General features: G+C 49.8%; 1 protein-coding gene across 1 annotated transcript in view; it reads right to left on the reverse strand.

Moving 5' to 3' along the window:
* Positions 1-19,394, reverse strand: part of LOC133111304 (serine/threonine-protein kinase BRSK2-like) — a 247,753-nt gene that overhangs the window by 32,408 nt on the left and 195,951 nt on the right. The window contains exons 6-10 of the mRNA XM_061221509.1: positions 13,272-13,305; positions 12,808-12,876; positions 8,195-8,341; positions 1,860-1,891; positions 1,345-1,509 (exon numbers count right to left, since the gene is read on the reverse strand). Coding sequence (XP_061077493.1) covers positions 1,345-1,509; positions 1,860-1,891; positions 8,195-8,341; positions 12,808-12,876; positions 13,272-13,305 — 447 coding nt within the window. The remainder of the gene's footprint in view (positions 1-1,344; positions 1,510-1,859; positions 1,892-8,194; positions 8,342-12,807; positions 12,877-13,271; positions 13,306-19,394) is intronic.

The raw sequence follows: 19,394 nt of genomic DNA on the forward strand, positions 1-19,394 counted from the left end.
AGTGGTCATGCTGGGGTGTAGGAACGTGTGTGTGGACGTAGTGTGGTGCAGTCGGTCCCAGTGCGGTTCTGCCCGATGACCCGACCCGGTGGTGGACTGGACTCATTACATTACATTACATTACATTATTGGCATTTGGCAGACGCTCTTATCCAGAGCGACGTACAGTTGATTAGACTAAGCAGGAGACAATCCTCCCCTGGAGCAGTGCAGGGTTAAGGGCCTTGCTCAAGGGCCCAACGGCTGTGCGGATCTTATTGTGGCTACGTCGGGGATCGAACCACCGACCTCGCGTGCCCCAGCCATGCACCTTAACCACTACGCTCCAGACACGGGGGTGGACTGGACTCCAGCCACGCCGGCAGATTGAAAAACGTCGAGCGGAGAGAGAGAGAGAAAGAGAGAGAGAGAGAAAGAGAGAGAGAGAGGGCTTAACGAGTCCGCCGTAGCTACGCTCGAGCAGCCAGCGAGGAGGGAAGACTCGGCGAGGTTATTCTCCCAAACCGCGTTAAGCACGCTTAACACAAGCCCCGGGACGGAGAGCCGGAACGAGCGGCGCTCAGGCGCTTCGGGAGGGGAACTCACGCGCCATCCATCAGCGGGCGGCCGCTGCAGTCACAGATACAGAGCGGTGGGTAATTGGGCTACTTTTGAGATGATATACGGGCACTCCTGGGAGAGGCCGGTCCGGTTCCAGAGCCTGCTCCTCGGCGCCCGGCTACAGGGCTGCAGGGACCGAGGCAAGCAGAACAGAACTAACAAACTCACAAACCGGTTCTCCGAACGCAAAGCCCTCTCCCGATACAAACAGTGGCAGGAACATTCTCGCTCCAGGGTAAGAACAGACATCCAGCACTTGGTTTGGAGTGATGATATCGAGAGTGAGGGAATTTTCTGATTCATCCCTTTTTTTATTGCCGTTTGTCTGCTGCCAGTGAGGGTACTAATACAGAACACATTATTTTTGAGCAGGCTTTTGAGGAATTGTCTTAAATGCTTCGATGAACACTGATTTTATTTCAGCTTTACCCCCCCCCCCCCCCCTTTCCTGGCCTCCTGAGTTCCAAACAAGCCACGCCCAGTAACACACAAGCCACGCCCGGCTTCACACAAGCCGTGACCCGGTTCACCCAAGCCCCATCTAACACCACCGAAGTCCAGCCCAGCTCCACCCAACACCTGTCCAGTTCCAAACAAGCCATGCCTGGCTTCACACAAGCCCCGCCCCGGTTCACACAAGCCCCGCCCCGGCTCACCCAAGCCCCGCCCAGCTCCAGCTAAGCTCCACCCAGCCCCACCCTGGCCCCGCCCGCTCCACCCAGGCCACGCCCCCCTGTCACTCACTCCTCCGACAGCAGGTCCTTCATCAGTTTGTTCTTGTCTCTGAAGCAGCCGAGCGAGTGCATGCTCTCCAGCACGTCCGGGTCGATGTCCTCGGCCGCGGGCAGCGTGCGGATCGCCACCTTCCTGGGCACCGGCTGCTCCGGCTCCGGCTCGTTCTTGCCCCCGCTGGTGGGAGGACCAAACAGCAACGGCACACAATCACGCCCAGAACAGCAGCACAAGTCAACGTTTCACATTCAGCAAACATGTCTGAACCAATGTGGATAAGAACAAGTTAGGATTTTTCAGTACAGATGATCCTGAAGAAGCTTGTTTGTCTCAGACACATATGACAGCCTATTGAAAATACACAAAATGTTTCTCTCTCACTCCACCCCACCCCCTACCCATCCACAGCAAAAAACTGCAAAAACAAAGCCAGTGCACCCCCCCACCCCACCCCCCCACCCCCCTACTGCGATTAATCATCCCCAGACACAGGAGAGGGGGGGGGGGGGGGGTGTAGAAATACTCACATGTACCACGTGTGTTTCTGGATCTGTTCTAACTGTTGGGGCAAAGAGAGACAAAGAGAGGCAGGGGTAAGGCATCGGAGATAAAACACAGACAATATCCTCTCTAAAAACAATGGGAGAAGATGGCGGCTATATTGTGATAGTGCACCCATGCCGGTCCCATGAAATCCAGAGCTGACGCCAATGGAAGAAAAACGAGAGAAAAATGATGAAGGGAAGAGTGAAAGAAAATAAACGAATATGAAAAAAGAGAGGGAGAGAGACGCGGTACTCTGAGGCGCTGTGGCTGGGGTGAGCCGTTTCAAGATCAAAGGAAACGAACTGGTTAGTATCAGGGCTGCGGTCATTGATTGGTCAGGGCTTCTGTGTCCAGACACTGTCCGCTAAAACGCTTCTGTGTCCAAACACCGTCCGCTAAAACGCTTCTGTGTCCAAACACCGTCCGCTAAAACGCTTCTGTGTCCAAACACCGTCCGCTAAAACACTCTGTGTCCAAACACCGTCCGCTAAAACGCTTCTGTGTCCAAACACCGTCCGCTAAAACGCTTCTGTGTCCAAACACCGTCCGCTAAAACGCTTCTGTGTCCAAACACCGTCCGCTAAAACGCTTCTGTGTCCAAACACCGTCCGCTAAAACGCTTCTGTGTCCAAACACCGTCCGCTAAAACACTTCTGTGTCCAAACACCGTCCGCTAAAACGCTTCTGTGTCCAAACACCGTCCGCTAAAACACTTCTGTGTCCAAACACCGTCCGCTAAAACGCTTCTGTGTCCAAACACCGTCCGCTAAAACGCTTCTGTGTCCAAACATCGTCCGCTAAAACGCTTCTGTGTCCAAACACCGTCCGCTAAAACGCTTCTGTGTCCAAACACCGTCCGCTAAAACGCTTCTGTGTCCAAACACCGTCCGCTAAAACACTTCTGTGTCCAAACACCGTCCGCTAAAACGCTTCTGTGTCCAAACACCGTCCGCTAAAACACTTCTGTGTCCAAACACCGTCCGCTAAAACACTTCTGTGTCCAAGGCCCTTAACCCCGCATTGCTCCAGGGGGGATTGGCCCCTGCTTAGTCTAATCAACTGTACATCGCTTTGTGATAAAAATGAGGAAATGAGGAACACCCAGCTCTGGTCTGAAACAGTCCCGGGTCAAACACAGAGCTGTTTTGGATTCAAAATACTTTTCTGCACTTCACTGAGCATCTCTGAGTACTGGAACCTATGACATACTCTGAGAACGCACAGACCCTGCCTCCTGGTCCCCTTCGGCTGGCTCAGTCGCAGCACGCGAGATCAATTGAGCGCAGAAAAGTATTTGAAACCAAGGCAATTTGACCCGGTTCTATCTCTGAAAGAGAGAGTGTAAATTTGGGGGGTTGGGAGGAGGGGGCCGGGGCCGGTTTGGGTTTGGCGCACGCCCGCTCCATTTTGGGACTGTCAGAATGAGGAAGTGATAACACCGGCGCTCTCCGACGGAGGAGAGGGAATGTCTATTAGCTCCATTACGGCCGGTCTTATCAGAGCTGACCTGACACGCCGGGTAATTCTGACTGATCGGGCTCCCCGCGGCCTGCGGAAAGCCGAGCTCAGAGTCATTTCGGCAGATAGCTGCACAAAGCCCCCGTGTGTTTAACATTAACTCAGAATACGGCCTGACCCCACCCCACCAAGTTACATACCCTCCAACTCGACACAGTCCCGCAACAACGTACCGGGAATGAGAACTTTATTTATAAAGAGCTTTTCTTACAAAGTATCCAAGGTCATATTTTTATAGGTCACATTTTTATAGTTTTGTCTTTTTATCCGTCTTCCCTCCCTCTCCACAATATATTTTAGTTATGGCAGAAAGCTGTTTAATGTCCGTCATATTTGTGAGCAGAAGACTGTGACCCTCCTTCAACGGTGTGAGGTCACAGATATATGATTAGAACATTATCAACTGAACACACTAATGCTGATGTCACAATCACCACTGCGTACAGTGTTTGAAAGCGCTGGAGTTCTAGACTGAGAATTCTGAAAAGAACATTCTGGAAAATGTGCCATTCAAAGGGCTAAACGTTCCACAGTGAGATGACTGTATAGTAGGAGCATCACAACATCACAAATTAACTTTGAAAGTGCAGATTTTACTCTGACAGTGTGCATTCTTTCTATATTGGACTTAACTCAGTTTGAGTTGAATCAACATCAGCTTTTTTTGTAGCGCAGACACAGCGATTGTGGATTGAAAAACACCCTCCCTTCACACTATGCAAATGCCTCCAACTACTAAAACCCCCCCACCCCCAATTCTTTATCCGGGCCCTTTATTGATGAGCTGGAGGCACGAGACAAACATCGCAGTCCTTCCACGAGAGCAGCACTACCCAGTTCTGAGGCCCGGAGTAACTCAGCCCGAAACGCCGAATCAAATCAATCAATCGATGGCTTTGTTCCGCGTAGCTGCTGTCAGACGTGCGCACGTCGACAGCCTAACAGAAGCGGGCGGTACATTACCACCACGGGGGGTAATCAACAGCGCGCTGCAGAAGTATGAATACACCGCACGACAATAAGACAGAATGAAGGCAACCCAACTGGGACGGCAGCTAAAGGGTTCTGGGGCACTGCTCGTTCCCACGTAACCCGACAGGCGTGTTTGATCTGTCACTGGAGCAGGTAGGGGTTTAAGGCTCCGCAGAGCCCCCCCACCCCCCACCCACCCCACCCAAAACCACACAGGCACCTTCTCTTCTGTGACAGCTCCAAAGACAAAAGCCACAAAGCTCTGCTACTGTACTGGTAGAGAGGAGTACCCAGGTGTACAGATATGGGGGGGTAGGATCGAATGAGACGAGACCCCCCCCCCTGAATTGTATCACTGTCTCCTACCCACCGGGGGGTAACTTCGGAAGTCTACACCAGCCCCGTCCCACCATCAATCATCATGTCAGTGCGGAGGTAATCAAGACGCAGCGTGGCAGAACGTACGAGTGTGTGTGAGTGTGTGTGTGAGTGTGTGTGTGGGGGTGCACACAATCTAATCAACAATCAGTATGCAGGAGAGGGGACTGATCTGCAAAACTTAAACCCCTCCAATCTGTGGAGGCAGAGGGAGGCACACGTGGAGCGGGTGTGTGTGTTAGACCGGCGTTTCTCAACTCCACTGGAACCAGGAACTCACACACCTGATTTAACTAATCAAGGGCATTTCTGGCGGTTTGATTGGTTCAGTCATTAAATCAGTTGTGTGAGTTCCTGATTACAGCAAACACCTTCTGACAAGTGGGTCCCGAGGACTGGGGTTGAGAAACACTCCGTGAGACCAAACTATCTAAAGGGGCACACTGACGCAGTACCACATTCTGTAGGAGAGAGTGACAGGGGTCTGCACAACCCTGTTCCTCAAAACAGAGTCCCAGAACTGCTGGCTTTCCACCCTCCCTTTACCTGGGAGTCAGGTGTGTAGAGTCTGGCCAATCAGCAGCACTAATTGCTTCATTAATTACCCAGGAGAAAAGAAAACCAGGGCTGGATTTGCATGTGATTTGAAGATCCCTGCTGCAGGGAGCGCGTTGTGTCCCACTCGGCCTGTAGAGGGCGCACTGCAATAGATTCTCCGGGGCGCCGCGATACGAGACGCACGTTCCCCAGATCCGCACGAATGGCCAAAGGACAACAAAGCATTCTGGAGAGAAAAAAAAAAAAAAAAAAAAAAAAACATCGAAAATGTGCACATCGCAAGTGTGAAACGAGCCACTAAATTAATTCCCAATTTCGTCACGCTGTCGAGGATCTCCCAGCCCCGCCGCACGTCGAGAAGGAACAGATTTCTGACAGCGTCTGATTAACGCGCGGAGACGCGGGCATGCTAATTTCAGGAAAAACCCACAATGAAAACGCACAACTCATAGACCGTAATCATAAGTCCTCTTAACGCAGTGCAGCATGCAAATCCAATTCATTACTATGGACAGCCACACGGGGAACTCTGAGGGAAAGGTCCTTTTCCACGAGCGGCCAGAGGGACGCACGCAACGGAAAGCAGGCGCGGGCGGCGACAGGAAATTAAGAAGCGCTTTATTATAATAATCTTTTAAGCCCTCATACGTGTCGCCACCTCTGCGCTCCGGGGCGCAGCTGACAGGGAAGGCAAGGCCCTTTGATCTGGAAGAAAGTGGCATTAAAAAAAAAAAAAAAAACGGGTTCTGATGGCTGAACAGACGGGCTGAATTGGATTATCGCTGTTGAGCTCTGTGGCTCCTTGAACCGGTCTAGACCTAAACTAATACCACAAATGCAGGAGGTCCTCGGTATTGGCTTGGATAAACAGTACAGCACAGACCGTATACATGCACACGCATGCAGGGTGAGACAAAGGCCCTGCAAAATGGTTCAAGGTATCTCCAGTACAGTACACAGACCTGGGTTCAAGTAGTATTTGTTTTGGATTCAAATGCCTTTCTGTGCTCTATTGGTCTTGCCTGGTGCATTTGAGTCTGCAAGGAGGAGCAAGATGGGCAGGGTTTACACTTCTGGGATTTAATTTGTTCCAACGCACCAGGCAAGCTTAGTCAAATTCAGAAAAGTATTAAAATCCAAAACAAATACAATCTGAACCCAGGCCTGGAACTATACGGACACCGCAGCGGTGTAGCAGCTGACCTTCCCCGGCAAAGACTTTTAAAGGACCGCAGGCGAGCAGGCGATGTCAGAGCGTGTACTTCCTGTTTGGCGGTGCGAGTGCGTGACTTTGCCTGGGGAGGCAGTGGACCTGGCGAGACATATTGGCTGGAACCTGACGTGATGTCATGAAAACCCACCCCCCAAGCTTGTAATTTCCAATTTGTCCAGGGTCCTGTAGGGACCGAAACCCCAATGTCCCTACCCTGCCCCAACCCCACATTTCAGCACCCTCCCCCAAGGCTTACAGTGACTTTCAGTGCTTACCGCTGCTGGAACAAGGTGTAAAAAAAATCCCCCCAAAAAACGCTGAAACTGAGGGAATGAAACTGAGTTAATGCCTTCGCAGTACCTCACCCTGTCTGGAATCTGTTGACCTTTGACCCCCATACCTGAGCAGACTCCTCTCCCAGTCCAATCCCATTATGGCCGTGAGTCCCTTTGCTATGGGGAGGGGGGAAGAGGGGCTGGGCATCGCTAGGGACAACAGAGGTCACCATGGGCGACAGTGCTTCCATCCTGACTTGTCTTTTTTTATTTCTTTCATCTTCCTTCCTGGAGATATAGCACTTTGATCTCACCCTCCTTCAGTGGACATGCCCCCCCGCCCCACACACACACACACACACACACACAAACTGATGGGGTGACAAAGAGGGGCATTATCCTTAGCGTTCAAGGGCACCATAGCCAGCCCTGGTCCTCAGTCACACACAGAGGGAACCAGCACCCTAGGTGACCCAAAGCCTGATACCACTCTCCCGCCGCCAAACATCACAGCAGGTATGGACCACTCGAACGCCTATACCATACCGCCCGGCTCCCAACAACACAGCAGGTACGGACGACTGAAACCCCAATAGCACCCCACCCGACTCCCAAAATCACAGCGCAAGAACAAAGAGTGTAAAACTTCTTCTCCGAGCCCGCCTCTCCTCCTCCGAGCGTGCTGACACAGCTTCCATTACTTACAGTTCCCTCTCCATCTCCCGGTGTCCTTTACCGTGGGGGGCGCAGGGTTGTTTGTGGTGAACGAGATGGAAAAAACAGGATGAAACGAGGACAAACACAAAGCAACGGAGGAGAAGAAAAAAAACCAGGAGAGTGGCAGGTGGTTTTAACCACTTACACAGACAGCGAAACAGAGGATGAGACTAATTAAGAGAAAATGCACTCCAGGGGCCTCTAACACAACTTGACCCAGGGATGGTGTTCTGTTTGGACACATCACTCAGCCTTGGGAGGGGTTGCCCACCCCAAAACATTTCCCGGGGTCGATTTTAAGAACTTGCTTGCTCAGATTTTTTACATTTTATTTTATAGGATAATTGAAAATAGCTTCAAACAATTCGAGTAAAATACATTCCTTCCTGTTGTCAAAGTAGGCCACCGGTGCTCAGTCTTTCCCTGGGAGAGCTGCAGGGTGAGCAGGATTTTGTTACAAGTCTGCACTTATTTGAGGAAGTGAGGCAGTTTATTCGGCAGTTAACTCGGTTCACCTGGTTTCTCTCTGGGTCTCGGGCTTTTAAGTCGAAAACAATACCCAGCAGACCCTGCCGCTCTCCGAGTGCGGATATCACTGGCGCTAACCCCGGCTCTGAGGGGGGGCCCCCATCTGCCCGGGTGACCTTTGAACTGTGACCCTTGACCTCTGACCCCTGGCACTGACCGTGAGCCGCTTGGTGGCGTCCACCTCGATCATCCCCTGCAGAAGGTTCTGGCAATCCGGCGGGATGAAGTGCGGCATGTGGAACACGCCCAGCTTCACCTTCTCCAGCAGGTTCCGCAGGTTGTCATCGTCGAACGGCAGCGCCCCCTGGAGGGTGGGAGGAAGGGGTGCAGCGGGAGACACACACACACACAAAAAAAAAGGTTTTGCATTAAAGATTTGGAGGAAAAAAGAAGAAATACATGAGGGAACAGGGAAAAGAACATTTGTTGAGATGGATAAGGCGAGACTTAATGGCAAGGCTCTTTCTGGTTCTCTGGGGAGCCCTTATTAAAGAGATTCTCCGGCAGAATTTAATGCGGGGAAACGGAAAGTAATAAGTAAAGAACGGTAAACACACAGCAGCTCCCCCCCCCCCCCCCCCGATAATGATCTTTGCTCCTGAGTTGTTGTTGGCACGTCGGAGATGTGTATCGCTGCTCCTGACACGATGCAGATGCCAGCGTTTGATGGATGGCCACTTCAGACGAACAGGCCTGATCGAAGCTGGCTCGGGTGACAGGCGAAGCGACCAGAGACTACTTCAACAGAGCCAGCGCATCCGAAGGAATAAAAACAAAACCGCCGTCTGTTCTCCCAGAGAGGGAAGGGGGGAGGGGGGCGGGGGGGGTGGGGGGCGGGGGGCTGTTTGAGGGTGAGGGTCCACAGTTTGTTTTCTTTCCGTGACAAGCAAAATGCGTCATTGTTTTTTTTTGGGTAAGCAGACATAATATAAATAATGCAAGACTACAAATAAACAGCAAGAAAGAGAGAGTGATAGAGATAATGAGTGAGAGAGCGAGAGAGAGAGGGACATATGAATAATTTGAGACTAAATAAAACCTCAAGATAGTGAGAGAGACAGAGATAGAGAAAGGGAGGGATGGAGAGAGAGAATGAAAGTGAGTGAACTTAACATCTGAGCTCCAGTTAGGCTGTATATAAAAGACCTATAGCAGAGGCTCTGTGTCAGAACCAGGCCGTATACACAGGGCCCTGTAGCCAGAGACAGTAGCAGAACCAGGCCGTATACACAGGGCCCTGTAGCCAGAGACAGTAACAGAACCAGGCCGTATACACAGGGCCCTGTAGCCAGAGACAGTAACAGAACCAGGCCGTATACACAGGGCCCTGTAGCCAGAGACAGTAACAGAACCAGGCCGTATACACAGGGCCCTGTAGCCAGAGACAGCAACAGAACCAGGCCGTATACACAGGGCCTGTAGCCAGAGGCAGTAACAGAACCAGGCTGTATACACAGGGCCCTGTAGCCAGAGACAGTAACAGAACCAGGCCGTATACACAGGGCCCTGTAGCCAGAGACAGTAACAGAACCAGGCCGTATACACAGGGCCCTGTAGCCAGAGACAGTAACAGAACCAGGCTGTATACACAGGGCCCTGTAGCCAGAGACAGTAACAGAACCAGGCCATATACACAGGGCCTGTAGCCAGAGACAGTAACAGAGCCAGGCCGTATACACAGAGCCAGGCCGTATACACAGGGCCCTGTAGCCAGAGACAGTAACAGAGCCAGGCCGTATACACAGGGCCCTGTAGCCAGAGACAGTAACAGAGCCAGGCCGTATACACAGGGCCCTGTAGCCAGAGGCAGTAACAGAACCAGGCTGTATACACAGGGCCCTGTAGCCAGAGACAGTAACAGAGCCAGGCCGTATACACAGGGCCCTGTAGCCAGAGACAGTAACAGAGCCAGGCCGTATACACAGGGCCCTGTAGCCAGAGGCAGTAACAGAGCCAGGCCGTATACACAGGGCCCTGTAGCCAGAGACAGTAACAGAGCCAGGCCGTATACACAGGGCCCTGTAGCCAGAGACAGTAACAGAGCCAGGCCGTATACACAGGGCCCTGTAGCCAGAGACAGTAACAGAGCCAGGCCGTATACACAGGGCCCTGTAGCCAGAGACAGTAACAGAGCCAGGCCGTATACACAGGGCCCTGTAGCCAGAGACAGTAACAGAGCCAGGCCGTATACACAGGGCCCTGTAGCCAGAGACAGTAACAGAGCCAGGCCGTATACACAGGGCCCTGTAGCCAGAGACAGTAACAGAGCCAGGCCGTATACACAGGGCCCTGTAGCCAGAGACAGTAACAGAGCCAGGCCGTATACACAGGGCCCTGTAGCCAGAGACAGTAACAGAGCCAGGCCGTATACACAGGGCCCTGTAGCCAGAGACAGTAACAGAACCAGGCCGTATACACAGGGCCCTGTAGCCAGAGACAGTAACAGAGCCAGGCCGTATACACAGGGCCCTGTAGCCAGAGACAGTAACAGAGCCAGGCCGTATACACAGGGCCCTGTAGCCAGAGACAGTAACAGAACCAGGCCGTATACACAGGGCCCTGTAGCCAGAGACAGTAACAGAGCCAGGCCGTATACACAGGGCCCTGTAGCCAGAGACAGTAACAGAACCAGGCCGTATACACAGGGCCCTGTAGCCAGAGACAGTAACAGAGCCAGGCCGTATATTACACAGGATCCTGGGCCCTGTCCGGGTCAGGGCTGATACAGCAGCAGATGAATATTTCATGGTGCCAGGACGTGGCTTAACAGCCGCAGTGGATGGAGAGTTTCTCCACACGGGGGGGCCTGGCCTGGCCGGGGGATCGCTGGGGACGTCAGCATGTGGTACCCCCCTCCAATCCCCAAATATTGCTGACAGACAAGAATGAGACTTTATACAGAACAGCATTTTGTCCCATAAGCAGGAGCATTAAGTTTTGTGTCATAAGAAATCAACAACATAAAAAATGTAAGTATTCCAGTTATGTCTAAACAGAGGATATATACAGAATCCACATAGCCACAGTTGGCATTCGACCCTATCCTGTGAGGACCATCCATGCACTGGAGCTAGAAAGCACAAGTTTTGATCCTTTTTCTAGTAATGGAAAAGAGAGAGAGCAGTTTCTTGGACCCGGAACATTTGGACCTACAGTATCAATGCCTCATTGATCTTAACCACTCACATCGGTTACAGTACAGAGAGCAAGATCACTCGATTAGTTCATTCCAAGCCATTGAGTGATTGAGTGGACCCCCTCCAGTGAGGTTAATGAGGCCGCAATACTCCCATCAGTATATTTATTCAGTTATTTGTTTTTGTTGTACATTAGACAGGGAATGTGTACAGACTATTAGCCGTCTCAGAATTAGCCAGCTGAATGTCATCTGGGAGCTGACCTGGGTCAAATACGCAATTGTTTTTTGGATGCAAATATTTTTCTGCGCTCAATTGATCGAGCCAACCAGGAGGACCAGAAGGTGGGGCGTGCACATTATTGTCCGCTGACGACACACCTCAACCGCTCACAGCCCTCCCTTCTGCAGAATTACAGGGGTCCACCAGGCTCGGTAACACACTCGGGGAGGAACTCCCTGGCTGATAAACGGAACAAAAGGAAACAGCAGATTTGCGCGGCGCGGCGAAATGCGCTGTGAGTGTTTTCTAATTTCCCTCAGAACTGCGTGGAGGGTGTTTCACTTCAACTCAACAGCACTTCAGGCCCCAAAACAAATTTAAAAAACAACCCTCCTGGAGAGACCCTTCAGGAAATTGTATTGATTTACAAAATAAAACACAAGAAATCTGTGGGCGGTTCTCGAAATGAATGAGAAAAACACAAATTCAAGGCGGGCTGCCACCTGTCGGAATGCCCTGAACTGATCGGAAGACTTACCATCTGCATAAGTACATGCTCACCAAAAACAGCGGCAGAATGTCTACTCTTAAATATACTCCAACTACAAAAGAATGGATGGACTATACAGTATCTAAATAAATATTTTATTTATCATTAAACACAGGAACGAAATGCATGGCACAGATTTCCAGGTAACCAGATTAGCCTGGTCCTGGACAGACACAGAGACTCTGAACTTATTTGACCAATTCAAGCATTTAAACACGATGTTATCTCACGTCACCTGGTTTCCTGGGTCTGCGCTAGGTGCCCCAGGAACAGGGCAGCCTGAGTGAGCAGACAGTGCAGAGTCAGAGACGCGGTGGAGCCCAGATGGGCCCAGATTAGCCTGCGCTCAGCAGCAGACATTATCTTAATCCCGTGTTAACACACATGAGCATTCTCAGCTCATGTGCATCACATTTCAAATCTATGCTTAATTGAGAGATAATCATACACTGTCAGGGAAAGAAAATTGACCCAAAAGGAACCCTGTGATTACATATAAGAACCCTATCTTGTTCAAGGGTTCTTTTCGGGCAGAACGGTTCTTTGCCCGGGAGCTTTCACACTTCAACACCGATGATTAAGGGTTCTATAAAGAACTAGAAAGCGGTTGTCGATGGAGACAAGCCAAAGAAGAGCACCCTCTGAACACACGTGCTCGAGAAGCCTGACTTTTCTGGAATTTCTGAAGAAGAGAACATCGTGAAAATCCTGCTCTTCAAACGGTTAAGTGCTGAATGGGGATGAATGGAGCAGGTATTATAAAACCGAGATACGAAGTTGTCTGTGTCCATGGATACAGAGCCGGGAGGAGGTCCAGGTGGACCAGTAGGAGCCCAGGTAACGGTCAGCTGACACACTCACCACTAACAGTGCAAAGAGAATCACCCCACAGCTCCACACATCTGCTTTCCTCCCATCATATTTCTCCCCCTGTCAGAGAGAGAGAGAGGGAGAGAGAGAGGGAGGGTGGGAGGGAGAGAGAGAGAGGGAGTGAGGGACAGAGAGAGGGAGGGAGAGAGGGAGAGAGGGGGAGAGAGAGGGAGGGAGACAGGGAGAGAGAGAGGGAGAGGGAGGGAGAGAGAGAGGGAGAGAGGGAGAGAGAGAGGGAGGGAGGGAGGGAGAGAGGGGGAGAGAGAGGGAGGGAGGGAGAGAGAGAGAGAGGGAGAGAGGGAGGGAGGGAGATGGAGGGAGGAAGAGAGAGGGAGAGAGGGAGAGAGGGGGAGAGGTATAGAAAGAGAGAGGTATAAAAAGAGAACGCACAGGTTAGCCCAGCTCACAGAGGCACCACACAGGGAGCTCACAGAAGGCCGCCGGGGCAAACTCACCCTGATGACTTCTGGACAGGCGTAGTGCGGGGACCTGGGGAGACAGGAAGAGGAAACGGGTCACTCTTTTAGGAACACATCATCCATCCATCCCAACATTATCCATCCATCTTCTAACCCGCTTATTCTGGGTCAGGGTCGTGGGGAGCCTATCATGCGTTGGGCGAGAGGCAGGACTGGCTGCCAATCCTTCACACTGGAACCATACCACAGACCAGGAAATCCACTATTCGTGTCCAACAATTCGCTGCCGAAGTTCTTTTTCGAACACACCCCCAGCCAACATGGCCAGCTATCCATCGGTAGAATAAACACACTGGAAACACGGAGACGACACACAACGCCCACCCCACCCCAAACTCCCACCTGTAGCCCCAAGACGGAGCATTAACAACATGGTACCGAGCACCAGCCATAGAGGAGAACAAAACAACAAAAAATCTGACACACTGCATTCTGGGATTTCCAAGAAAAACATTTCCCCCCCCCCCCCTGCCCACCTCCCTCGCTTCCACTCTGAATAATCTCATCGTAAAATCTCTTTTTTTTAACATCACACGGTTAAAAGTCTGTAAACACGGCATGGCGTTAGCAGTCCGCGGCGCGCTACGTGTTCATGAATAAGGATGGAGGCGTGTGATTGGCCGTCAGGGTTCAGGGCACAAAGCGGCCCGGGTAAGATCATGCGAGCCGGGCCCTGAGCGGACGCGGGCCTCCTCAGCGCGCGCGCGTCGGTCCGCATTACGCAAACGCGCGCGAGTCACACGGGTAAGACCGCGGGCTGTCAAAACACGCCAGCCGTCCGTGGAACCTAATTGAATTTAAACACCGTATTCAGTGCCCACCAGGGGCACCTATTCGGAATTCTAATTCGGTTACCTTCCCTTTCACCCCCCCCCCCCCCCCCCGCCCGCCCGCCCGCCAAATGCGGAAAACCCACGATCTCTCAACGGGAACGTTAATTTCCGCGTCTTTGTTTTACGACGGCCGTCGTCATTCGTCGGGTTCTGAGGTTCTCCGGCGTTAATGTCTCACGTGAGGAAGCAGACGAGCTGGACAGAGCGGCCAAACGTGAGCTTTATGAGCAGAGTGCTCTCTGTATGAGTAACAGCTCCACCAGCTCACTGTGCGCACAGCTACTGATCAACCCTCCACTGTCTCTGCCTGAACACACACACACACACACACACTCATATACTGTATACACTCATACATAAACACACACACACACACACACACACACATATACTGTATACACTCATACATAAACACACACACACACACACACACACACACATATACTGTATACACTCATACATAAACACACACACACACATACACACACACACACATATACTGTATACTGTATACACTCATACATAAACACACACACACACACACACATATACTGTATACACTCATACATAAACACACACACACATACACACACACACACACATATACTGTATACACTCATACATCAACACACACACACATACACACACACATATACTGTATACACTCATACATAAACACACACACACACACACATATACATATACTGTATTCACTCATACATAAACACACACACACATACACACACACACATATACTGTATACACTCATAGATAAACACACACACACACACATACACACACACACACGCTGTATACACTCATACATAAACACACACACGCACATACATATACTGTATACACTCATACATAAACACACCCACACATACATATAATGTATACACTCATACATAAACACACACACACACACACACACATACACACATATACTGTATACACTCATACATAAACACACACACACACACACATACATATACTGTATACACTCATACATAAACACACACACACATACACACACACACAAACACACACACATACTGTATACACTCATAGATAAACACACACACATACACACACACATATATGCTGTATACACTCATAGATAAACACACACATACATATACTGTATACAATCATACATAAACACACACACATACATATACTGTATACACTCATACATAAACACACACACATACACACACACATACATATACTGCATACACTCATACATAAACACACACACACACACATACACACACATATACTGTATACACTCATAAACACACACACACACACACACACATATGCTGTATACACTCATACATAAACACACACACACACACACACATACACACACGCACATACATATACTGTATACACTCACACATAAACACACACACACACACACACATACTGGACAGTGTACATACATAGATAAACATATACAGATAAGCACATAGATCTAAACACACATACACAAATAAACACACATGCATGTACCAGATACCAGAGCACACAGGCACACAAACAAAGCATAAAACACATAAAAACACAAACAACACGGGTGTACACACACACACACACACTGCAGACTGTCAAATACAACACAAACAAGAGCACATAAATACACACACATTCATATCTCTTTCTCTCTGTCTCTCTCCCCCCTCGCCTGTCATTTCTGATACACCGTGCACTCGACAATCACAGCAGATCTGAAGTAGAAAGCAGAGAGGGACAGGCAGAGAGCGAGAATACATGTGTCCACCATCATCATTAACGACCGCCACAAGCACCATTCTGTGTGTCTGCACCTAGCCTCTGCTGCCAGAAATACAAGCACAAATATGTGTGTTTGCAGCTAGCCTCCACTGCTAGCAATACAAGCACAAGTCTGTGTGTTTGCAGCTAGCCTCCACTGCTAGCAATACAAGCACAAGTCTGTGTGTTTGCAGCTAGCCTCCGCTGCTAGCAATACAAGCACAAGTCTGTGCGTTTGCAGCTAGCCTCCACTGCTAGCAATACAAGCACAAGTCTGTGTGTTTGCAGCTAGCCTCCACTGCTAGCAATACAAGCACAAGTCTGTGTGTTTGCAGCTAGCCTCCACTGCTAGCAATACAAGCACAAGTCTGTGTGTTTGCAGCTAGCCTCCGCTGCTAGCAATACAAGCACAAGTCTGTGTGTTTGCAGTTAGCCTCCACTGCTAGCAATACAAGCACAAGTCTGTGTGTTTGCAGCTAGCCTCCACTGCTAGCAATACAAGCACAAGTCTGTGTGTTTGCAGCTAGCCTCCACTGCTAGCAATACAAGCACAAGTCTGTGTGTTTGCAGCTAGCCTCCACTGCTAGCAATACAAGCACAAGTCTGTGTGTTTGCAGCTAGCCTCCGCTGCTAGCAATACAAGCACAAGTCTATGTGTTTGCAGCTAGCCTCCACTGCTAGCAATACAAGCACAAGTCTGTGTGTTTGCAGCTAGCCTCCGCTGCTAGCGTCAACGCATGCCTGCGCTGCTAGCACAAGCCCACCAGTCCACTGCTCTGTGTAATATGTGGAAGTCACAGTCATGAAGAGAAGGTAGGAACAGAGACTACTCCTCGGTGAAATACCAGGTCCAAAAACAAACCAAATTCCACTTTATCTTATAAGAAAACACATTCATATTTCATATCAGAAAATATACTGTATAAAATATTCCATATAGCACTGGACGTAGATGTGACACACATAACTTATCATAAGATAATAAATGCAATAGTATAATTGCCATGCATTTTTCATGCATTAACCTCGTATTCTCCAAACCTAGTCGCATCATAAAATGGCATCAGCGTATGGATTCATATATTTTTCATACATTAAACATAAGGTTAGTGCACTCGCCCATATATCTCTCAAATATGCTGCTTCATATATTTCTATCTGAATAATACATGTTTTCAACATATTTTATTTATATTGCTGTTTGGTATGGGGTCTTCCCTGTACTTATGCTATGTGGTTTCTGATGATGTAAGGTCACATCATCACACAGCAATGACAGCTTGTATACACACACACACACACACACACACACACACACACAGAATGTCAAAGCATCAGCCCTTGGTTCAGGCAAGCTGAATTATTAAGACACTGCGCTAACACATAGACCACTTTCAACACCCAAACCGTCATAACAGAGACAAAACTAAGACTTTAGCCCGAAAGGTGCCAGCCTGAAGACAGAAGTCATTATTTCAGCAAAAAAAAAACGTCTGCGACTGAAGCCGAATCAATCTAATGAGGCACTTTGCAAAGTTTCCAGAAGAAGTGAAATGAAATTAGGGGAAACCAGGCATTAAGCGAGTAAAAAATGGAAACCACATTTGCCCGGTGGTGGGGAGGGAATTAAATCTAAATTTAAAAAAAACCAAAATAACAAATCTCGTCTCCGCTCCGGAAAAATGTGTCTGTCGTAGGGACTCCCGCGGCGGAGAGACAGCAGACATCAATCCTGCGAAGGCCATTTTCCAAAGCTCATTTCCCTTCCCTCTCCCCGCACTCATCCGCCGTCAAACGCCGGAAAAAAAACGGGGGGGTAAAAAAAAAAAAAAAAAAAGAGGGGAAGAAGGCGAATCGATGATGGGGTGAAATCCAGGGCGTGACGGGGCTTCGTTTGGGGCTCTGTAGGCGCTCCTGTCGTGGAGAAGCGCCGCTTGCCCGTCGCACGGCTCCTGGTTTATGGACCGGAAGTGAGCGAGAGCCAAACTGCTCGTTTCACAAGGTCAATAGCAGGGTATTGACACTTTTTGTAGTAGGAAGAGGGAACACGGTCCACTGGAAGAAGACAGTGGCGCTGCCAAAGGGTGAAGGAATCCATTTTGAATTCGAGGAAGATTGCAGAGTTCTGCTCGCAAACCCCTGCCAGGCAGCGATGCAGACAGATTGCCGCTCGATTTAGCCAATCAGGAAGCAGGCCGGGGACTGTGCTGATGTCGTAATGCTTGCACCAGAAGTACGATACTTTTCTTCTGTTTTTCGCTCGTTGAAGGACCACCACATTGTAGTGCATAGATGAGCCACACGGCCAGGGTTTAAATCCAGGTGGTGCCAGTCTCAACACTGACCTGCAGGGGGCGATCACAGCAACCCCACTGAATGATTGAACACACATTACATTACATTACGTGATAGGCTTTTGGCAGATGCTTTTATCCAGAGCGGGTACGACAAAGTGCCTACCAATAACCAGGGACAAATGTGCTGAAAGGCCCTAGAGGGAAGTACAGTTTCAAGTGCGAAGAATACCACAAAGATGAGGACTTGGGCCTTGAGATTAATCTGACGACGAATGATTATATCTATAAAACCATTTTAGGAGCTGAGAATAATAATAAAGTATCGCCATGGCCTGCCTGCCAGCTGCATATGAGTGGTCTTCCTTTGACTCCACTCTGAAAATTTCAGTGGTGATGAGTACAGGAACAAGCTGAGAGGAAACTTGTGTGCCTGCACTCTCCCGTGTGTCCCGAGTCGAGGGGTTCAACCATGGAGGACCGGTCCCACCCCGCCCCGCCCCGCCCCGCCCCGCCCCGTTCCTCTCCTGGTTCCAGCCCCCCCCCCCGTTCCTCTCCTGGTTCCAGCCCCGCCCCGTTCCTCTCCTGGTTCCAGCCCTGTCCCTTCTCCTGGTTCCAGCCCTGTCCCTTCTCCTGGTTCCAGCCCTGTCCCTTCTCCTGGTTCCAGCCCGGTCCCTCTCCTGGTTCCAGCCCGGTCCCTCTCCTGGTTCCAGCCCCGTGCCTTGACACATCCAGATGCATCACCCCGCCCCTCTGAACATCCCTTCATTTGGATTTTATAGATTATCTGCTAATGTAATACCTCAACCGCTACCTGCTCATCTAATTGTGTGCTATTATAGATGCCTCATTTGCCCAATTTTCCTTCTGTTACTCTAAAAAAGCGTCTTCACAACAGTTTACTCTGTAAAGACTGCAATTTAGCTATTTTCATTTGAACACAGTTGGGATTAATTCAAAATTGGATATACGCTGCCTCATGTTGGGTGCCAAATTATTTACTAAATATATGCAGTACATAAAAGCAAAGTTCCAATTATTATCAAGACTCAATTTTTAGAGGGGAAAAATATATTGCCAGAAACTTGCGCTACAACAGAATTTAGACTGATACTAAACATGATCTACTGATTTAGACATGATTACTGCCTGTTGCACGACAACAACAACTAAAAGATTAAAAATAAAACGGT

This window comes from Conger conger, chromosome 15 (assembly GCF_963514075.1).
Source record: "Conger conger chromosome 15, fConCon1.1, whole genome shotgun sequence".
NCBI lineage: Eukaryota > Metazoa > Chordata > Actinopteri > Anguilliformes > Congridae > Conger > Conger conger.